General features: G+C 40.7%; 1 protein-coding gene across 1 annotated transcript; it reads left to right on the top strand.

Moving 5' to 3' along the window:
* Window positions 1-4,365: 4,365 nt before the first annotated feature.
* LOC100711897 (murinoglobulin-1) lies at window positions 4,366-13,271 on the top strand. Its single transcript, XM_019357206.2, has 13 exons — window positions 4,366-4,573; window positions 4,824-4,899; window positions 5,751-5,907; window positions 6,490-6,564; window positions 10,597-10,759; window positions 10,834-11,021; window positions 11,532-11,744; window positions 12,240-12,364; window positions 12,475-12,565; window positions 12,653-12,721; window positions 12,802-12,907; window positions 13,048-13,092; window positions 13,205-13,271. The coding sequence occupies exons 1-12, from the start codon at window positions 4,444-4,446 to the stop codon at window positions 13,083-13,085; spliced, it is 1,431 nt and encodes a 476-aa protein (XP_019212751.1). The 5' UTR covers window positions 4,366-4,443; the 3' UTR covers window positions 13,086-13,092; window positions 13,205-13,271.
* The last annotated feature ends 5,367 nt before the right edge of the window (window positions 13,272-18,638 follow it).

Here is an 18,638-nt window from a genome sequence, read left to right as displayed (position 1 = left end):
ACACCAGCCTATTAATTAACGAAAGACCAAGACAGACTTTTAATTCATTTGAAAGCCTGATGCTTAGCCTTGTCCACCCAGCTGTAAAACTCAGAAACCAGTCTTACTTGTTATCATCTATCGTCCACCTGGGCCTTACACAGAGTTTCTCTCTGATTTCTCAGACTTTTTATCTGATTTAGTGCTCAGCTCAGATAAAATAATTATTGTGGGTGATTTTAACATCCATGTAGATGCTAAAAATGACAGCCTCAACATCGCATTTAATCTGTTATTAGACTCAATTGGCTTCTCTCAAATGTAAAAGAACCCACCCACCACTTTAATCACACTCTAGATCTTGTTTTAACATATGGCATAGAAACTGAACATTTAACAGTGTTTCCTGAAACCCTCTGCTGTCTGATCATTTCCTGATAACATTTACATTTACAATAATTGATTACACAGCAATGGAGAGTAGACTTTATCAAAGTAGATGTCTTTCTGAAAGTGCTGTAACTAAGTTTAAGAATATAATCCACCCACTGTTATCATCTTCAATGCCCTGTACCAACATAGAGCAGAGCAGCTATCTGAACGCTACTCCAACAGAGGTTGATTATCTTGTTAATAATTTTACCTTCTCACTACGTACGACTCTGGATACTGTAGCTCCTGTGAAAACTAAGGCCTCAAATCCGAAGTACCTGACTCCGTGGTATAATTCTCAAACACGTAGCCTAAAGCAGATAACCCGTAAGCTGGAGAGGAAATGGCGTGTCACAAATTTAGAGGATCATCATTTAGCCTGGAGAAATAGTTTGCTGCTTTATAAGAAAGCCCTCCGCAAAGCCAGAACATCTTACTATTCGTCACTGATTGAAGAAAATAAGAACAACCCCAGGTTTCTCTTCAGCACTGTAGCCAGGCTGACAAAAAGTCAGAGCTCTACTGAGCCAACAATCCCTTTAACGCTAACTAGTAATGACTTCATGAACTTCTTCACAAATAAAATTTTTATCATTAGAGAAAAAATTACCAATAATCATCCCACAGATGTAATAGTATCTACAGCTACTTTTAGTACCATCAATGTCAAGTTAGACTCTTTTTCTCCAATTGATCTTTCTGAGTTAACTTCAATAATTAATTCCTCCAAACCATCAACGTGTCTTTTAGACCCCATTCCTACAAAACTGCTCAAAGAAGTCCTGCCATTAATTAATTCTTCGATCTTAAATATGATCAACCTATCTCTAATAATCGGCTATGTACCACAGGCCTTCAAGGTGGCTGTAGTTAAACCTTTACTTAAAAAGCCATCTCTAGACCCAGCTGTCTTAGCTAATTATAGGCCAATCTCCAACCTTCCTTTTATATCAAAAATCCTTGAAAGAGTAGTTGTCAAACAGCTAACAGATCATCTGCAGAGGAATGGCTTATTTGAAGAGTTTCAGTCAGGTTTCAGAGCTCATCACAGCACAGAAACAGCTTTAGTGAAGGTTACAAATGATCTTCTTATGGCCTCTGACAGTGGACTCATCTCTGTGCTTGTCCTGCTAGACCTCAGTGCTGCGTTCGATACTGTTGATCATAATATCCTATTAGAGCGATTAGAACATGCTGTAGGTATTACAGGTACTGCGCTGCAGTGGTTTGTATCATATCTATCTAATAGACTCCAATTTGTTCAAGTAAATGGAGAGTCCTCTTCACACACTAAGGTCAATTATGGTGTTCCACAGGGTTCAGTGCTAGGACCAATTCTATTTACATTATACATGCTTCCCTTAGGCAGCATCATTAGAAGACATAGCATAAATTTTCACTGCTATGCAGATGACACGCACCTCTATCTATCCATGAAGCCAGATAACACACACCAATTAGTTAAACTGCAGGAATGTCTTAAAGACATAAAGACCTGGATGGCCGCTAACTTTCTGCTTCTTAATTCAGATAAAACTGAGGTTATTGTACTCGGCCCTGAAAATCTTAGAAATATGGTATCTAACCAGATTCTTACTCTGGATGGCATTACCTTGGCCTCCAGTAACACTGTGAGGAACCTTGGAGTCATTTTTGACCAGGACATGTCCTTTAACGCACATATTAAACAAATATGTAAGACTGCTTTCTTCCATTTGCGCAACATCTCTAAAATTAGAAATATCCTGTCTCAGAGTGATGCTGAAAAACTAGTTCATGCCTTCATTACTTCCAGGCTGGACTACTGTAATTCTTTATTATCAGGATGTCCTAAAAACTCCCTGAAAAGTCTTCAGCTAATCCAAAATGCTGCAGCAAGAGTCCTGACAGGGACTAGGAAGAGAGAACATATTTCTCCTGTATTGGCTTCCCTTCATTGGCTTCCTGTTAAATCCAGAATTGAATTCAAAATCCTGCTCCTCACATACAAGGTCTTAAATAATCAGGCCCCATCTTATCTTAATGACCTTGTGGTACCATATCACCATATTAGAGCACTTCGCTCTCGCTCTGCAGGCCTACTTGTTGTTCCTAGAGTATTTAAAAGTAGAATGGGAGGGAGAGCCTTCAGTTTTCAGGCCCCTCTTCTGTGGAACCAGCTTCCAGTTTGGATTCGGGAGACAGACACTATCTCTACTTTCAAGATTAGGCTTAAAACTTTCCTTTTTGCTAAAGCATATAGTTAGGGCTGGACCAGGTGACCCTGAATCCTCCCTTAGTTATGCTGCAATAGACGTAGGCTGCCGGGGATTCCCATGATGCATTCAGTTTTTCCTTTCCAGCCACTCACTATGTGTTAATAGACCTCTCTGCATCGAATCATATCTGTTATTAATTTCTGTCTCTCTTCCACAGCATGTCTTTCATCCTGTCTTCCTTCTCTCACCCCAACCGGTCGCAGCAGATGGCCCCGCCCCTCCCTGAGCCTGGTTCTGCCGGAGGTTTCTTCCTGTTAAAAGGGAGTTTTTCCTTCCCACTGTCGCCAAAGTGCTTGCTCATAGGGGGTCATATGATATGATTGTTGGGGTTTTCTCTGTATTTATTATTGTGCGATCTATTGTACAATATAAAGCGCCTTGAGGCGACTTTTGTTGTGATTTGGCGCTATATAAATAAAATTGAATTGAATTGAATTGAATTGAACACCTGATTGTTCTTTAAATAGATTTAAATAGTTATATAAAAAAACGCCTGTGGCCTTGGCTGCATTTTTAGGCAAATAGTATCATATAACTTTGCAAAACTTGTGCATAATTTTTAGAAATGTACAATTTCTATTTGCATTTCAAGTTATGAAAATAATTTGTTAAACATGTTTGTGGGTTTTACAGTAAAAAATATAACTTTTTTCTAGTCTGATTTTGACATTTTTGTCTGAACTTAAATCAATTGTGCCAATATAGTATAGTATGGTATAGTAAAAAAAATAACTCAAATTTCAAATATTTGAAGTTGTGCTGTAAGTAACGATACCAAACAAGGCAAGATAAAGAGTTTTTAAAGGTGAGATATAGAGGTAAAATCAAGAGTAGTCAAAAACGGCCAATTACACCCTCACCCCAGAGGGTTAATTGCCCAAGTTTTAGATTTAAGGCACAAACTGATAGCTGGACATTCTCCTGGTAGAGAGTTCTTCCCTCCACGTTGTGGCGTGCTACTGAAACAGCAAAGGTATGATTTAACACTTGGCACCAGCTGCCTTAACCAGACTCCTCCGTCGCTAACCACCCATTCCCAAATATCTTGTGGAGCATGGAGATGTTTTTTGGCAAATGTGAGATGAGCTTTTGTGTTCTTTTTGGTCAGCAGTGGTTTTGTCCATGAATGCTGTTTTTGCCCCGTCTCCTTTGTATTGTTGAATCGTAAACTCTGACCTTTACAGAGGAAGGCAAGGCCTTCAGTTCTGGGTGTTGTTGGGATTCGTTTGACTTTTTCAGTGAGTCGTCGATGTGCTAATGGAGTAATTTCAGCCACATCTTTTCTAGTTTTCTCAGTTTGTGGATAATGGGTTCCAACATGGTGCACTGGCGCTCCAATACTGTAGAAACTGATTTTAACCCTGTCCAAACTGATAGATCTCAAGACTTCTCGCCTATTTTTGAATTTCTTTCAATCATGGCAACGACGTGTTTCTTTTAGCCTGCTTCCCTTTGTCAAACAGATCGTACTTGAGTGATTTCTTGATCCAGCAGGTCTGGCCTTAATCAGGTCTGGGTCTGGTTGGTGAAATGAAACTCAGTCTTCTCAGAAATATTTGGTTAATCACAGTCAATCTACGATTTTCAGTTTGGATGTTTTTTCGCTCAGCAAATGAAATCATCATTTAAAATTGCATATTGAAATTATTCAGGTTATCTTTGCCCAATAATACAAAGTTGTTTTACGCTAGTTTTGTTAGTTTTAGTGAATCAGTGTTTTTGATCAGGTGACATCCTCGGCCGGGCTCTGAAGAACCTGGATGGATTGCTGCAGATGCCGTATGGATGTGGGGAGCAGAACATGGCTCTCCTGGCCCCCAACATCTACATCCTCCACTACCTGAAAGGCACACAGCAGCTCACCACAGCCATCATGGAAAAAGCTACTAACTTCCTCACCAGTGGCAAGTTTTTATTGTTTCCTCTAAGAAGGAAATCATTTGAATCACTTCAACACACACGGTTCAAGAAACAAGCCGACATGAGGCAGAACATTAGCCACAGTTTTTGGTCAAATGTGTCATTTTCCTCATCTGTCAGCAAGAGTCGTAGAATTTCCCAAATCTTGATGTACACATGCAGATCCATAAACAAATGGAGTCCAATCATCACCATAGCAACAATGTCTCGATCATTGTGTCCCTGTTGTTACAGGATACCAAAGACAGCTCAACTACAAAAGTGCTGACGGTGCTTACACCACATTTGGAACAGGACCAGGAAACACTTGGTGAGAACATCACTGATCAAACATGTCATAAACCAGAGAGCATTAATAACATAAACATGTCTGCCTCTAATACTTTAAATAATTCTCCATTTAATCCTTTGACTAAGATAACATTACCAATAACTTTTGGTTAATACTGTGTAATTTAGTAGGTAGGAAGGAGTATTAGAGCCACATAATCAATAAATGTTATTGATCATTATTAGAATAAAGTCAAATTTTAAAGATTAAAGTTGTAATTCTACTTAAAAAAAAATCTAAATACTATTTCAATATTAAAGTCTTAATACTGTTTTGTGAAAAAAGTCAAATTCAAATCTAAGAAAACAGTTAAAATGATTACAGTTTTGTTTCAAATGACTGCTATACCCTGTATAAAATGCCTTGAGTAGATGTAGTGAAATAAATCAGTCGTCTTGTGATACAGCATAGATCCTCTTTATTCCACGAGCGTGTAACCATCGGTATCCTTGCATCTGCACATTAGCAGCCATTTCCTTTTATACAAATCTAACCACATGCAGATTTCTGCACCACTTTCTGCTTTTCAGTGTACTTATACTTACTGCCACACGGTTTTTATTGCTACAAGTGACATCAGTTCCTTCCTTGTTACTAAAACTGAGTCTGAAGTACGATTTCACTAATTCAGAGGGTAAAGCAACCGTGGCAGTTTGTCCTGAAATAACTCGCCCACATTTTGGCTTTTTTCTCAAAATACATTTTCAAATTTAATCTTGAAATTTCAACTTTATTTTCAAAATGATCAGTATTTCTTTCTCTTAATGTGACCTCACAGTCAAACATTTCCATCGTTGTAAGACGTGTAAGTGTTGTTTTCTTTTTGTCAGGCTGACTGCGTTTGTGGTAAGAAGTTTTGCCAAAGCTCAGTCTTTCGTCTATATTGATCCCAGAAAGATCGAAGAGTCTAAGTCCTGGCTGCAACATAAACAACAAGAAAATGGCTGTTTTGAAAAGTCTGGGAAACTCTTCAACAACAGAATGAAGGTAACCTGCAGTTTTTTGCTGTTAGACTGTGGAAACAGCCTCCAGTGTGGACGCACTTTAACAAACTTTGTTAATAATGTCATGCATACATGGAAAACACTGTATTAAATACTGTAATAGCTCACACCAGTACATTCTATTATTTTATTTAAGAAATAATTTCCATACATCTTGCTCCATTCACACCAGCACTGCCTTCTATGTAGTATTCACACATATTTATACAAAATACAAAGTATGCACCAGAGACCAACTTGGGATTAGTATCTTGCCCACAAATGTTTGGCATGCAGGCTGGAGCAGCTGGGAATCAAACCATCAGCCTTCCGATTAGTAGATGACTACACAAACTGTTTATAAGTTTGGGGAAACCCGAGGTGAAGAAACATCCATCCCACTGGAAATACAATGTCCAGATGAACAATATCAATTTCTTGTTCAACTCTTTAGCTGGATGTTTGAACATGCATCAAGACATTCATGATACTAAAACCACATGCAGCTAAAAATCATTTTCATGACTTCATTTCCCTGAATGTTGGTGCAGTGATGATAAGTGTCTATGATGTCTTCTGCTGACAGGGTGGTGTATCTGATGAAGTGACTCTCAGTGCGTACGTTACAGCTGCCTTCTTGGAAATGAATACATCCCAACATGTGAGTAGACTCAAAGAATATCAAGGTATTTAACAAAAAAAGCAGTAGAGTTTGTCCTGCTGAGCCATGGAGTTAGGTTCAAGCAGTCCCTACACATAAGCAGGTCTCACTACCATCCAACATCACCAGATGACACAGCTCACTTTTGCTATTTCTATTGGCACTCTTATATGGAACATGCATCAAGTTACTGTTACCGTCACCCTCCACATCTTCCTGAGCTCTTCTCTGAGCCCTTAGCATTTCTCGAGCTTCTCCTGTCCCTACTTCCTGATGTTGTTGTCGTTCGGAACTGCTACATCAATCACGGTGGCTGTCTTCTTCTGTTTGTCTACCACTACTAAGTCCGGTTGGTTAACCACCACCATTTTGTCTGTCTGTATCTGGTAGTCCCACAGGATCTTAGCTCGGTCATTCTCCACCACTCTAGGGAGCGTCTCCCATTTGGACCTTGGGTCCATACTCTGTACAGATTTTTCTGTATACTATGTTGGCCACTTGGTTATGGCTTTCCATGTATGCCTTGCCTGCTAGCATCTTGCACCCGGCTGGTAAGTTATGTCTCAGGGGCATCTTTACACAGCCTGCACCTGGGGTCTTGCCTGGTGCGATAGACCCCAGCCTCTATGGATCTTGTGCTCAGAGCTTGTTCCTGTGCTGTTATGATTAGTGCCTCTGTGCTGTCTTTCAGTCCAGCTTCGTCCAGCCACTGGTAGGGTTTCTGGATATCATCTACTTCCTCTATCTGCCGGTGGTACATACTGTGCAGGGGCCTGTCCTTCCATGATGGTTCCTTGCCTTCCTCCTCTTTCTTGAGTTTCTGCTGCCTGAGGTATTCACTGAGCACTCGGCCAGTTGGGGCCATCTTCCTCGTGGATATTCGTTATTTCATCATGGAATGTGGTGCTGACACTCACCAGTCCCCGGCGTCCTTCCTTCCATTTAGCATGTGGGACTTGGGGTGAAATCCTCCATGCATTGTCAGGAACCTCCCTGTCTTGATGTCAGTGGCTTTTGCCAGCTTATTATCCCAGCGGGGTACCTGATGACGGGCAGGCCGTAGGTTTTGATAGGCCGGATCCTGTGACTCCTCAGGATTTGTCTGACCCTCTGCAGGTACTTGGTGGTTGCAGCTTTCCCAGCAGCCTCTTTGTGGTTCCCATTTGTCTGTTGGATCCCCAAGTACTTGTAGCTGTCCTCTATGTCTGCAATGTTGCCTTCTGATAGTTCAATTCCCTCAGTTCTGACTCTTTGTTATCATCTGACTACATTTCTCCAGTCCAAATGACATTCCAATGTCATTGCTGTATATCCTGGTGGTGTGGATCAGTGAATCGATGTCTCGTTCACTCTTGACATACAGCTTGATGTCATCCATGTACAGGAGATGGCTGACAACTGCTCCATTCTGTAGTCAGTATCCGTAGGGACAGAGCATCTCCTTGGTAGATGGTGATTGTGCTATGGGCTTAAAGTTGGCCTCTAGTGTTGTATGCCACATCCCCATTGAGTTTTTGATGAAGGCTCTTAGAGTCCTGTTGATCTTGTACAGGTCTAGGCATTCCAGGATCCATCTGTGGGGCATTGAGTCATAGGCCTTCTTGTAATCAATCCAGGCAGTCTCGGCTGATTGTTACAAGTAGCTGGTGTTTTGCACCTCTTCTATTCTTGCCAATGAGTGGGGCACAGAAACATGTGTCTGTTCATCTTAGCCGCTATGATGCCTGACAGGAGCTTCCATGTGGTACTGAGGCAGGTTATTGGTCAGTAGTTGGATGGGACCAATGGGACCGATCCCTTCAAGATTGTCTGGCCTACAGTTAGCCATTCCGGGTGTCTCTCGTCAACTAACAGCTGGTTCATTTGTGCTGCCAGACGCTCATGGAGTGCAGTCAGCTTTTTCCGCCAGTAGGTGTGAGCCATACTAGTGTATGGCAAGGTGCTGGCAAAGGCTGTTAGTCGTTGCTTGGCAGTTTCCATGGACAGCTTGCTATACTTCTTCTTGGGCACCATCTTTGTCACACCTTTCTGCAGCTCCGATAGTTGGCTAACCTCCCTCCTTGATCTTAGCCTCTAGTCTCCTTCTCCTTGTGGCTGTTCAACCTGTAGCCAAGCATCTCTCTGATCACTGCTGCTGTTGTGTAGATCAGCTTGTTAGTCTCGATAATTGTGGCTGTATGTATCGCATTTACATCATCTAGGAGATCTTCACCATTTGGTTACCATCTTGGTAACCAAATCAAATCAAATCAAATCACTTTTATTGTCACGTCACATGTGCAGGTACACTGGTACAGTACATGCAGTCCAGCAACGGGGGATCCAGGTTTCAAGTTTTGCCATGATCTTATCTTTCAGGTCAGTTCTTCTCGCACTATAGCACTTGGGGCTTGGTACAAATCTCGGATGGAGGCGATGACATCTCCCTGTTGTCCTGGCTCTCCCTTGCCGTAGCATTTGTGTTGTACCTCATCAATCTCTAGCTGTGAGAGCAATACCCTTTTTTCAAATGTTGGAACACTGAGCTATTAGTTGTTTCACCGTCAATGTGGATGCTGGGTATCGAAGATTCCATAGGTCCCTCATCCTATTCATGTAACCCTTTCCGCCAGGGTTAGTTGTATAGTAGCATTCCAACAACGCCCTATTTTCATCTCTTGCCCACCAATGCCTTCTTGTTCCAATAGTTGATCTGGGCGATGTCCGAGCCGGTATGCATATATACATACATACACAAAAGTGTATAAACCAACAATATAATATACAATCTAATATATATATTACATATACCCCAAAAAGTTGATTCTGTTCATCTGCACGTTTTCAGTGGGAGAAACGTTTCGTCACTCATCCAAGTGAGTTCTTCAGTCTCAGCTGACTGCAGGTTTCCCCAATCTTATAAACAGTACATTTGCATAATGACTAAAACCAGCCCACTGAAGGAACAATGGGCTGGGAGGTCAGTTCTTTAATCATAATTATGCAAAATCTCATGACCATTGATCAACAACCAATGACCAAAACCCACTGATCAAAGACCACTGATCAATGGCCATGAGTAACATTCACAGAGAGTTTGGGAATGGCTGCAATAACAGCTTTGGCCCCCTCCTCGATTCAGAGATGGTCTTTCCTTTTTCACGTAAATGGCCTCCTTGACCCCACGCTCAAACCAGCGTTCCTCCCTGTCCAGGATGTGTACATCCTCATCCTTGAAATAGTGTCCACTGGCCTGTAGGTGTGAATAGACTGCAGAGTCCTGGCCTGACGAGGTAGCTCTTCTGTGTTGTACTATCCTCTTAGCCAGAGGTTGTTCGATTTCCCCGATGTATAGATCCTGGCAATCCTCCTGGAACTTAACAGCATACACTATGTTACTCTGTTTGTGTCAGGGTGGACCAATTTTTAGCGCAGCTTGTTTTGGGGTTTAAAAGCCACAGAGACACAGTGTTTAGAAAAAAATGCACCTCAGCTGTTCTGATACTTCTGACACGTACGGGATCACTACAGGTTTTCACTTAGGCAGCAGTTGTCCTTCTCTCCTGGATCGGCTGGAGCTTAGGTTTACGGTACACATCAGCTTTTAAATGTCCCCCATTACTGATGGAAATCTCACAGTCTAAGGCGGCTAACCTGACACTTTTCATATCCTCCCTGGTGAATTTGATGTGTCGGTCCACCGAGTTAATGTGATCTGTGAATTGTGGAACGTCCTGAGAATTGATTTTCACCCAGGTGTCATCCACATACCTGAACTCTCACCAGCAAGAACTTGTATCACCACCCAACCTGTACTGTGTTTTTTCAATATGTTCTTTATATTGTAAATACTACTAGAGGATTGCTCCACTCTTTGCTTGATCTGTACTTTCCTCTAATTGCTGTGTTTTCCCACATCTGCCACTTTCTATTATCATGCTGATGTTTTGAGTGACTAAATCAGGAATACTGCCTCCTATTCTTCTCATACTGGGTTTAATGAAAGAAGATTTCTGTTTTTCCATTGCAGTTCTTTGTTTTGATCTTTTAAAGGATCCTGTGATGAACAAGAGCCTGGCTTGTCTCAAGGAGTCTCTCAGTGACCTGAGCAACACCTACACTACAGCTCTGCTGGCCTATGTGTTCACTCTGGCAGGAGACGTGGAGACCCGAGCTCACCTTCTGCAGCACTTAGACACAGTTGCAGTGAGGGAAGGTGAGTCATCCTTTAGCAGGACATCATTCAGGCTTTATTAGCATAACTGTGACTGTTATTGTGTGTGTTTGTAGGAGGTTTCCTCTACTGGTCTCAGACAGCAGCAGAAACATCAGCCTCCCTGTCAGTGGAGATCAGTTCTTATGTGCTGTTGGCCAAACTCAGCGCCTCCCCGACTGCTGAGGATCTGGGATATGCCTCTGGTATTATCAGGTGGCTGACTGGGCAGCAGAACTATTACGGAGGCTTCTCCTCCACTCAGGTACTACACCACCCGAACAGCATGAAGCTCATCTTTGAGTTCATATACAGTCTTAGACAGAATCAGAGACAGAAGAAATAACACTGAAGCTTTCATTTTTCTATCAAATATGTAAAACAGATTTGTTTTAGCCAGGCAGGGATGTTTTTATTCTTTAGTTAGAATATGACATTTAAGTTTTGTCTAAAAATTCATTGTTTTAACAGAATAGCAATGTTGCCTCACACTTCTGCACACTAACTACACGTAACAGCCTGTAAATAACAGATCACCTGCAAGTTTATACCTGTAGTTTCTATACTTTGATGATTCTCAGTTAAAGATATTTTAACCTGTTTAACGTTTATTTAACCAGGAAATGAAATTTAGAAAACTTGAGATCAAGGATCTCTTTTGTGAGAGGGTTTCAAAGTGACACGGGCAGTTTTAACTTGATGTCTATTCCACTTAAGTCCATGTAATATGGAGACATATGCTGTGTGTGTTAACCACAATGCATCCATCCTGTAGGACACGGTGGTGGCTCTTCAGGCTCTGGCTCTCTACTCCACTCTGGTGTTCAGTCCTGAAGGTTGGAACACAGTGACAGTTCAGGCTCCCAGCAGTCAGCTGACATTTGATGTAAATCAGAGCAACAAACTGCTCTACCAGGAGGAGGCGCTGCAGGACGTGTCAGGAAAATACAGCCTGGAGGTGAAGGGCACTGCATGTGCTTCAGTGCAGGTCAGTGACAGCATCATGTGACAAGCTCCTGGTTGATGTCAGAGAAAGGCTTTCTTCTTTTTCTTTTTACTCATAAAACTTTAGAGAGCATTAGCATTTCCACATGTAATAAAGCTCATCTTGCACATTATTTTCATACACAATAAAGACATTAGACCTGGCAGTAATAACTGTAGAGAGTACAATGTTATTTTCAACTAAATTAGAGAACTGAGCAAAAATAAATGAACTTTCTGTCTGTATCAGAATCAGGGAAACTATTTATACCAGAGGGAAACTGAGTTGTCAAAGCAGCAAATATACACCAAACATGAAGCACTCGTATAAAATGAGTGTAGATATAACAGAGATACTCATATTAAGATGAATATAGACATATAGGCATGAATATAAAAGTATGTGTGCAAATATGTGTCATGGTGTAGAACAGTGACAGCAGGGTGCACTGAGGTGTGATTAGTTCTGTTCCACACGTGACCCAAGTGTGTTTCCCAGATTTCTGCCACCTACAACATCCCAACACCTGCTGATGTCACCACTCTGAGTGTGAAAGTCCAACTAGAGGTCAACACCACCAGTGAATCTGCTAGACCCAAATTCACTGTGCAAATACAATCGCTGTAAGTATGTGACAGGTTAGAGGAGTGCTCTTTACCCGTGTGGAGGAACTGCTGGTAGATGAAAAGCAAGTGTGCAAACAGGTCAGTATAATCACACTGTTCAAACACAGGTACAGTGGAAAGGAGAAAACTACAAACATGGTGATCCTGGACATCAAAATGCTCTCTGGATTTTCCCCAGACCCCGAGTCTTTGAAGAGTGTGAGTAATTAGACAGATTCTACCAACGAGTGTATCTCATGTGATAATTGTGATGATAATAATAAAGATGATGTCATCTCCTCACAGCTCAAACATGGCCTCCTGGTGAGTCGTGTTGAACAAAAGGAGGATCATGTTCTGGTGTACTTAGAGGAGGTAAGTGAAAGTCACTGTGGGGACACCAGATGATGATCTTTGGTACAAACTGTGTCTGCGATTGTTTCTGTCTCGTCCAGTTACCAAAGGACACGCCCATCAACCACAGCTTAGACATCATCCAGGAGCTCCCAGTGGACAACCTGAAGCCAGCCGTGGTCAAGATCTATGACTACTACCAACCAGGTCCAAGTCTAGCTAAGCTTTACTCCAACAGCTTCACTTCAGAGGATTCATCAGACTGAACAGTTCATACAAGCTGATGTTTCCATCAGTGGGACACAGAGAAATGACACTTTCATGTTTTTCTACCATGTTTCTGTCAGGTGACCAGGCTGAGACCCAATACATGTTTGTGTCGTGAGCTGCAGGTAAGAAGCTGTAATAACACACAAGTACACCTTTCACACACATTCATGTTCACAGCATCAATGAAAAGGACCAACTTTGAACTTTTACTAACTTTTATTCTTCGTCTCACAGTTTGAAGAAGGTGTGGCTGGTCCTGAGGTTTAAACCTGCATTAGAATAAAGATACTTTTTCTGTTCACATGTGTGTGTGCGTGTGTGTTAACAGCTCCAGTATTATTAATGCTTCTTTAATAACATGCTTCATTATTAATAACAGGCAGAATGGAAAATATAGTGCTGTGAATGCACCCCTGAGACTGGCCTTATGCCACATTTCTGTCTTTGTGCAGGTTTAGGCAAAAACAAAATGGTGCAAGTGGGCAAAACATTAAAAAAGCAAAACGTGCTCTTGGGAGACGTTCAGTGTCTGTGGAATCCAACAAAGCAGCGACTCTTTGGCTTGTGTACTTCATGTACTTCATGTACTTGTGTGTTTGTGACAGTGGAAGAACATCACAGCTGTTTCCTCCCCAAAGACTGGACACCTTTAACAGTGTACAGGATACAACAGCCAGCCATAAATGCTAACTGTACATGAAACTGTAAAAGTACACAATGATGTCATTCAAATAACATCTAATGGTACATGTACATTTATACACAAGTAAATGTCTGTTCCTAACAGGCTGTGTTAACAAATTAGTCTCTGTCTGTAAAACATTTCAATCATTTTACAGTTTTATTAAACTGTGTGTATGGAAGAAATATAGTGTCGTCAGAATCCAACTATTTTTAGACATTGAATTTATAACACTGAATTTTTATCCTCCAAATTTCCCTGCAAAAAATATTCACCTGCAAAAAATTCACCTGCAAAAATTCAACTGCAAAAATTCACCTGCAAAAAATTCAACTGCAAAAATTCACCTGCAAAAATTCCACTGCAAAAGTGATGACCTTAAATGACCCAAGCAAGAGCAAACAGCACTAGATCGAGTCGAGCGGCTCTCAGCCAATTAAATTACGCTGTTTGATCACATGACATCGTTAGTCAGCAGTGTGTCTCCTAGAAGATAGCTGTTTAGAGGTGAGGGATTAAGGCTGTATCCCAATTCAGGGTCTGCACCAGGGGCGGAGCGTGGGGGTGGCTTACTGGGCTTAAGCCCGGGTTGTTTTTTCAGAAGCCCGGGGTCTTTTGGAGTGTAATTTTTTCATAGTTAGATGCCTGGCTGACAACTGTATAAAACAAAAAACTACACACAATATTCGAAGCACATAGTGCACACTGTGGCAATTTACGACTGTGCGTAAATCCCCCCCTAATATTGGTATGATCCGAGCTCAGGCACTAAGCGACTGAGCGAGGGGGGCGGGGCAGCTGCTGCCTGCAAGTGCGCTGAGAGAAATGGAGCCAGGCAGACAGAGGAGAGTTGAAGTTCAACCAGGTACCAAAGCAAATCATTCGTACTGTACAAATAATGTAAATATGACGGTGTATCATGAAAGATTGATATAAAACTGATCACTTGACCCATATTACGTTACTTGCTCTTGAAGTGAATCAACAAATGGCGAAATGAAAAGCCGAACAACAACAATGCTGTTTCTTTAAAGAGTCTTATCTTACATGTGTGTTTATTTCATATTTTCAGTTGTTACCCTCCACGGCTAAATAAATCGGTTTCAGTAATGTACTGATATACAAGAATGGACATAAGGAGCTTCTTTCAAAGAAAAAACTCTGGTAGTATTTTATATATTATGCTTTGTATGTTTTTCAGTATATTTCTATGCAAAACAAGAGGAATTTCAATACACAGCAGTATATTCACAATTTAAACCAGATATTTACATACACTTTATGGAAAACACAAGAACATTTTTTACTGTACAACATCAATTTAGAGTAAACTTGTTTTGTTTTGGATAAATAAATATTGAAATATCTTTTGAATTAGTTAAATGTCAGAATAAAGAGAGACAGAGCTGTCTATTTTTTATCACTTTCATCAAATTTATGAGTACATATACACTAAGTTTATTGTTAATTTATAAGAAAACTCCAGACAATTCCATTCTGAGCTTAAGAAGCTTCTGATAGGCTAGTAGAGTCCATGTGAGTAAGTTGGTGGCACAGCTGTGGATGCATATAAGGCAAAACACAGAGCCTGTTTCTTTGACATGGGACAATCGAGAGATGTCAACCAAAACACCAGGAACAGAATTTTGGAGCTCTATAAGTGTGGCTCAATTTGAATACAATTTGGTGCCATTTGCAATGAAGAAATACAGATAGTTTCTCTCTTTACTCTTAAAGTTAACAAATATGTTTTTATATTTATCAATCTAAAAAAAATAAACATTTAGACTGATTTGATGTTACAATCTGGTTTCAACTGTATATTCGATGATTGTCAGCACAAAGAGGGAGAGAGAGGAACAGAGAGGGAGAGAGAGAATGAGGACAGAACAGAGATGGAACAAGAGCAGGTGAGACGCACATCTTAGTCAAATGATTGTTTACCAAAAGTATCACCGTAGGTACTCATGTATCTCGTACCTAGTGTTTCTTTTTAGGTTTGTTATTTTTTCAAATTCTACATGTATTAAGTTATGCAGGCTTGTTTGAACAACAAGGCTAAATAATTATATAAACTTTTCTCAATCTAAATAGTGGACTTTGGTAGAATTAAAAAAATAAGTGTAGTGCAGGTCTATGATGATTTTTAGTGCTACTATCATATAGTTCTGATTCTGGTTCTGTCTTGATTAAGTCCTAAGTAGTCCTGATTTTGAACTGTTGTAGTCCTGTTTTAATTCTGGATCAGTTCTGGTTGAATTGGGGTTTAGTCCGCGTGTTTTTCCCTGTATGAAGTCATTCTTTTTTGAACAAAACTCAAAACAGAGCCAATTAATCTTTCAGTCATTTCTACCCCCCCCCCCAAAAAAAAAAAATCCCACATGCATACTACCCTTTAGGGCTAAGCCCCGGGTGTTTCAAATTTCTGGCTCCGCCTCTGGTCTGCAGCCTTAAAGTACGCAGCCTCAACGATCCTCAAGGGCCGCGTACTCAAAGCCCGCTAAGGCCGGAAGTGCGAGGCTTGTGAAATGGGACGGTCTAGCCTCCGTCGCGCTGCCCAGGTTGCCTAGCAACCATAACACCAACCGCTGGAAACGTTTCATACAGCTTTGTTTGACAGAAATGAAGGAGAACATATTTTGTTTGTGTGTTTGTTTCTACACGAGCTTTGTGTGATTTAATAAGTATCTGAGGCTGAGACCACAGGACTGTAAAACATGATTGTTGGCCTTCATATCTGTACTGAACAGTCATTTAGGATTAGCTAGTAAATAACAATTAGCTAATGTTGTTCATGAGACTAAAGTCAGTGTAAATATAATATGGCCAATATTATAGTTATCATATTAATCATTATAAGTTATTACAGCAGTGAGTTTGAACTCTCAAATCAAATCACTTCTATTGTCACATCACATGTGCAGGTACAGCACATGTGAGTGAACTCTGTGTCTAACACTGAGCTTCAGTAAAGATTCAAGTTCCAGTTATTTATATGTCCCATCACCTTAAATCTTCACTCAAAGACAAATATGTTTGACAGTGTATATATAGATGTATTATATATAAGAGACAAATGTTGTTCGTTTGATATGTTGGCATTACTAAATTTGGCTCAATGCTCACATGTATGTGTAAAAAGAAAATGTACGAGCTGTGATAACTGTTTCTGATAGAATGAAGAGTAGACTGATATATGAAATATTCCTTTATTGGGTGAGAAAATCAGACCATGTCATAACTGCTTTAAGTCACACAGAACAGATATCAGAGCCTTAAACAGGCTGACTTCTGCTAAATGGGTCAAACTGGGCAGAAAGTATACAAACACATAACATCCTTATAGAATATGATGTAACACTATAGATCAACTTACCTCAGAATATATAAAGCATATAAACAATTACAGCAATATGATGCAACAAACACAGCAGTGCTACTAATCCAAAATACTCAAAGCTTCATAGAACTGAAACAAACATTTATTTTTAGCTCCATTCTGCTGCTGATACATACTTTAGGTTTCTGAATATTAAACTTGTTGCTGCCTTTCATAGTGTGTAACTTGAAGGCCCTGAGTACTTTCTCCCACACTGAAAACACTGGGATGATAACATTATTTGAACATTACCTAATAAGACTGATTCAGGACAGACAATTAGTTACGTTAAACTTTTCTAGCAGTCCTTCACAAACAGGGAACAGTCTGTCTATTCTCTCCATCTGTCAGCTGCTGCTGGCTCTTCCTCCTCCTCTTCCTCACACACTGCTGAGTTTGTCCTGGTGGATCATCAGGGGTGCAAAGCCTCACAGATGATGTGCAGCAGTGGGTCCCTCAGTCTGTCCTCACTCTGGACACTTGCAGTTGTCACACATGGAAATCAAATGTGTGATAAGCTGCAGGATTCAAACACAAGTGTAACTTATAAATACATGTTCATACTTTTATTCCACAATCAGAGAGAAAGAAACAGAGAGAGAGTGCAGGACAGACAGACAGGTGACAGTCTCAGGTGTACACACTGCTACAAAACAGCACAAGAGAAGGAGGATTTAGTGTTTGTGTTATTACGAGTGCTAAACAAGAAGAGTTCCCAGATGGTCCAGTGGACACATGTGTGACTGCTGTGATTAAAGCATCTTTCTTTCAGCTTAACGAGTGAACCGTCAGCTCGTTCAAACACACGTTAAAGTCCGTTTGGCTCGACACCACCGAACAGAGGCAGCAATATAACATAGCTAACATTAACAGTGCAGTGAATCCTGCTTGTGCCGTCATATTCAGGACTGCAAACCGAGCAGCATCACTGACTTTCAGCTTGTTGTGTTTGTGGATATATGACTGACTTTAATTATCCATAAAATCATCACATTCTCTGTAAGATTAAGGGCGACTGTTGTATTATTATATTTTAAAGGCTTTAAAACAAAATAAACGGTGAAAGTACAAACTGCTGCGCTATGAATTGTGGGATATGTTGGGCCATGAAGTCTACACCGCCAGTTTGCCACAATGAAGGCCGAATTTGGGGCCGCATTTCGAGCAGCCTTTGAATTGGGACAGCCTTCGGCGCGCCGCTGTGACGTAATCGGCCTTAAAATGCAGCCTTTAAGGCTGCAGACCCTGAATTGGGATACAGCCAACATGTTTTGTCCAAGTTGTGGAAAAAAATTGGTAGAGCAGTCACCAAACTTCAGAAGAGAACAACCTCCGGTTCAAAAGGCTACCGGATCCATCATCCAATCAGTGATGCCTGTTGTTGCAGCATTGGTGCCTACCTCTTCCGGTTTGGTTTTTGTTTTTGCGCTTTTCAATTTGTTTTTGCGCTTTTCAATTTGTTTTTGTGCTTTTCAATTTGTTGTGCGTTTTGTGATTTGTTTTTGCGCTTTTCAATTTGTTTTTGCGTTAAGAGATTTGTTTTTGCGCTTTTCAATTTTTTTTTTGCGCTTTTCAATTTGTTGTGCATTTTGTGATTTGTTTTTGTG

This window comes from Oreochromis niloticus, unplaced genomic scaffold, assembly GCF_001858045.2.
Source record: "Oreochromis niloticus isolate F11D_XX unplaced genomic scaffold, O_niloticus_UMD_NMBU tig00007510_pilon, whole genome shotgun sequence".
Taxonomy (NCBI): Eukaryota; Metazoa; Chordata; class Actinopteri; order Cichliformes; family Cichlidae; genus Oreochromis; species Oreochromis niloticus.
This window is presented reverse-complemented; position numbering and strand designations above follow the sequence as displayed.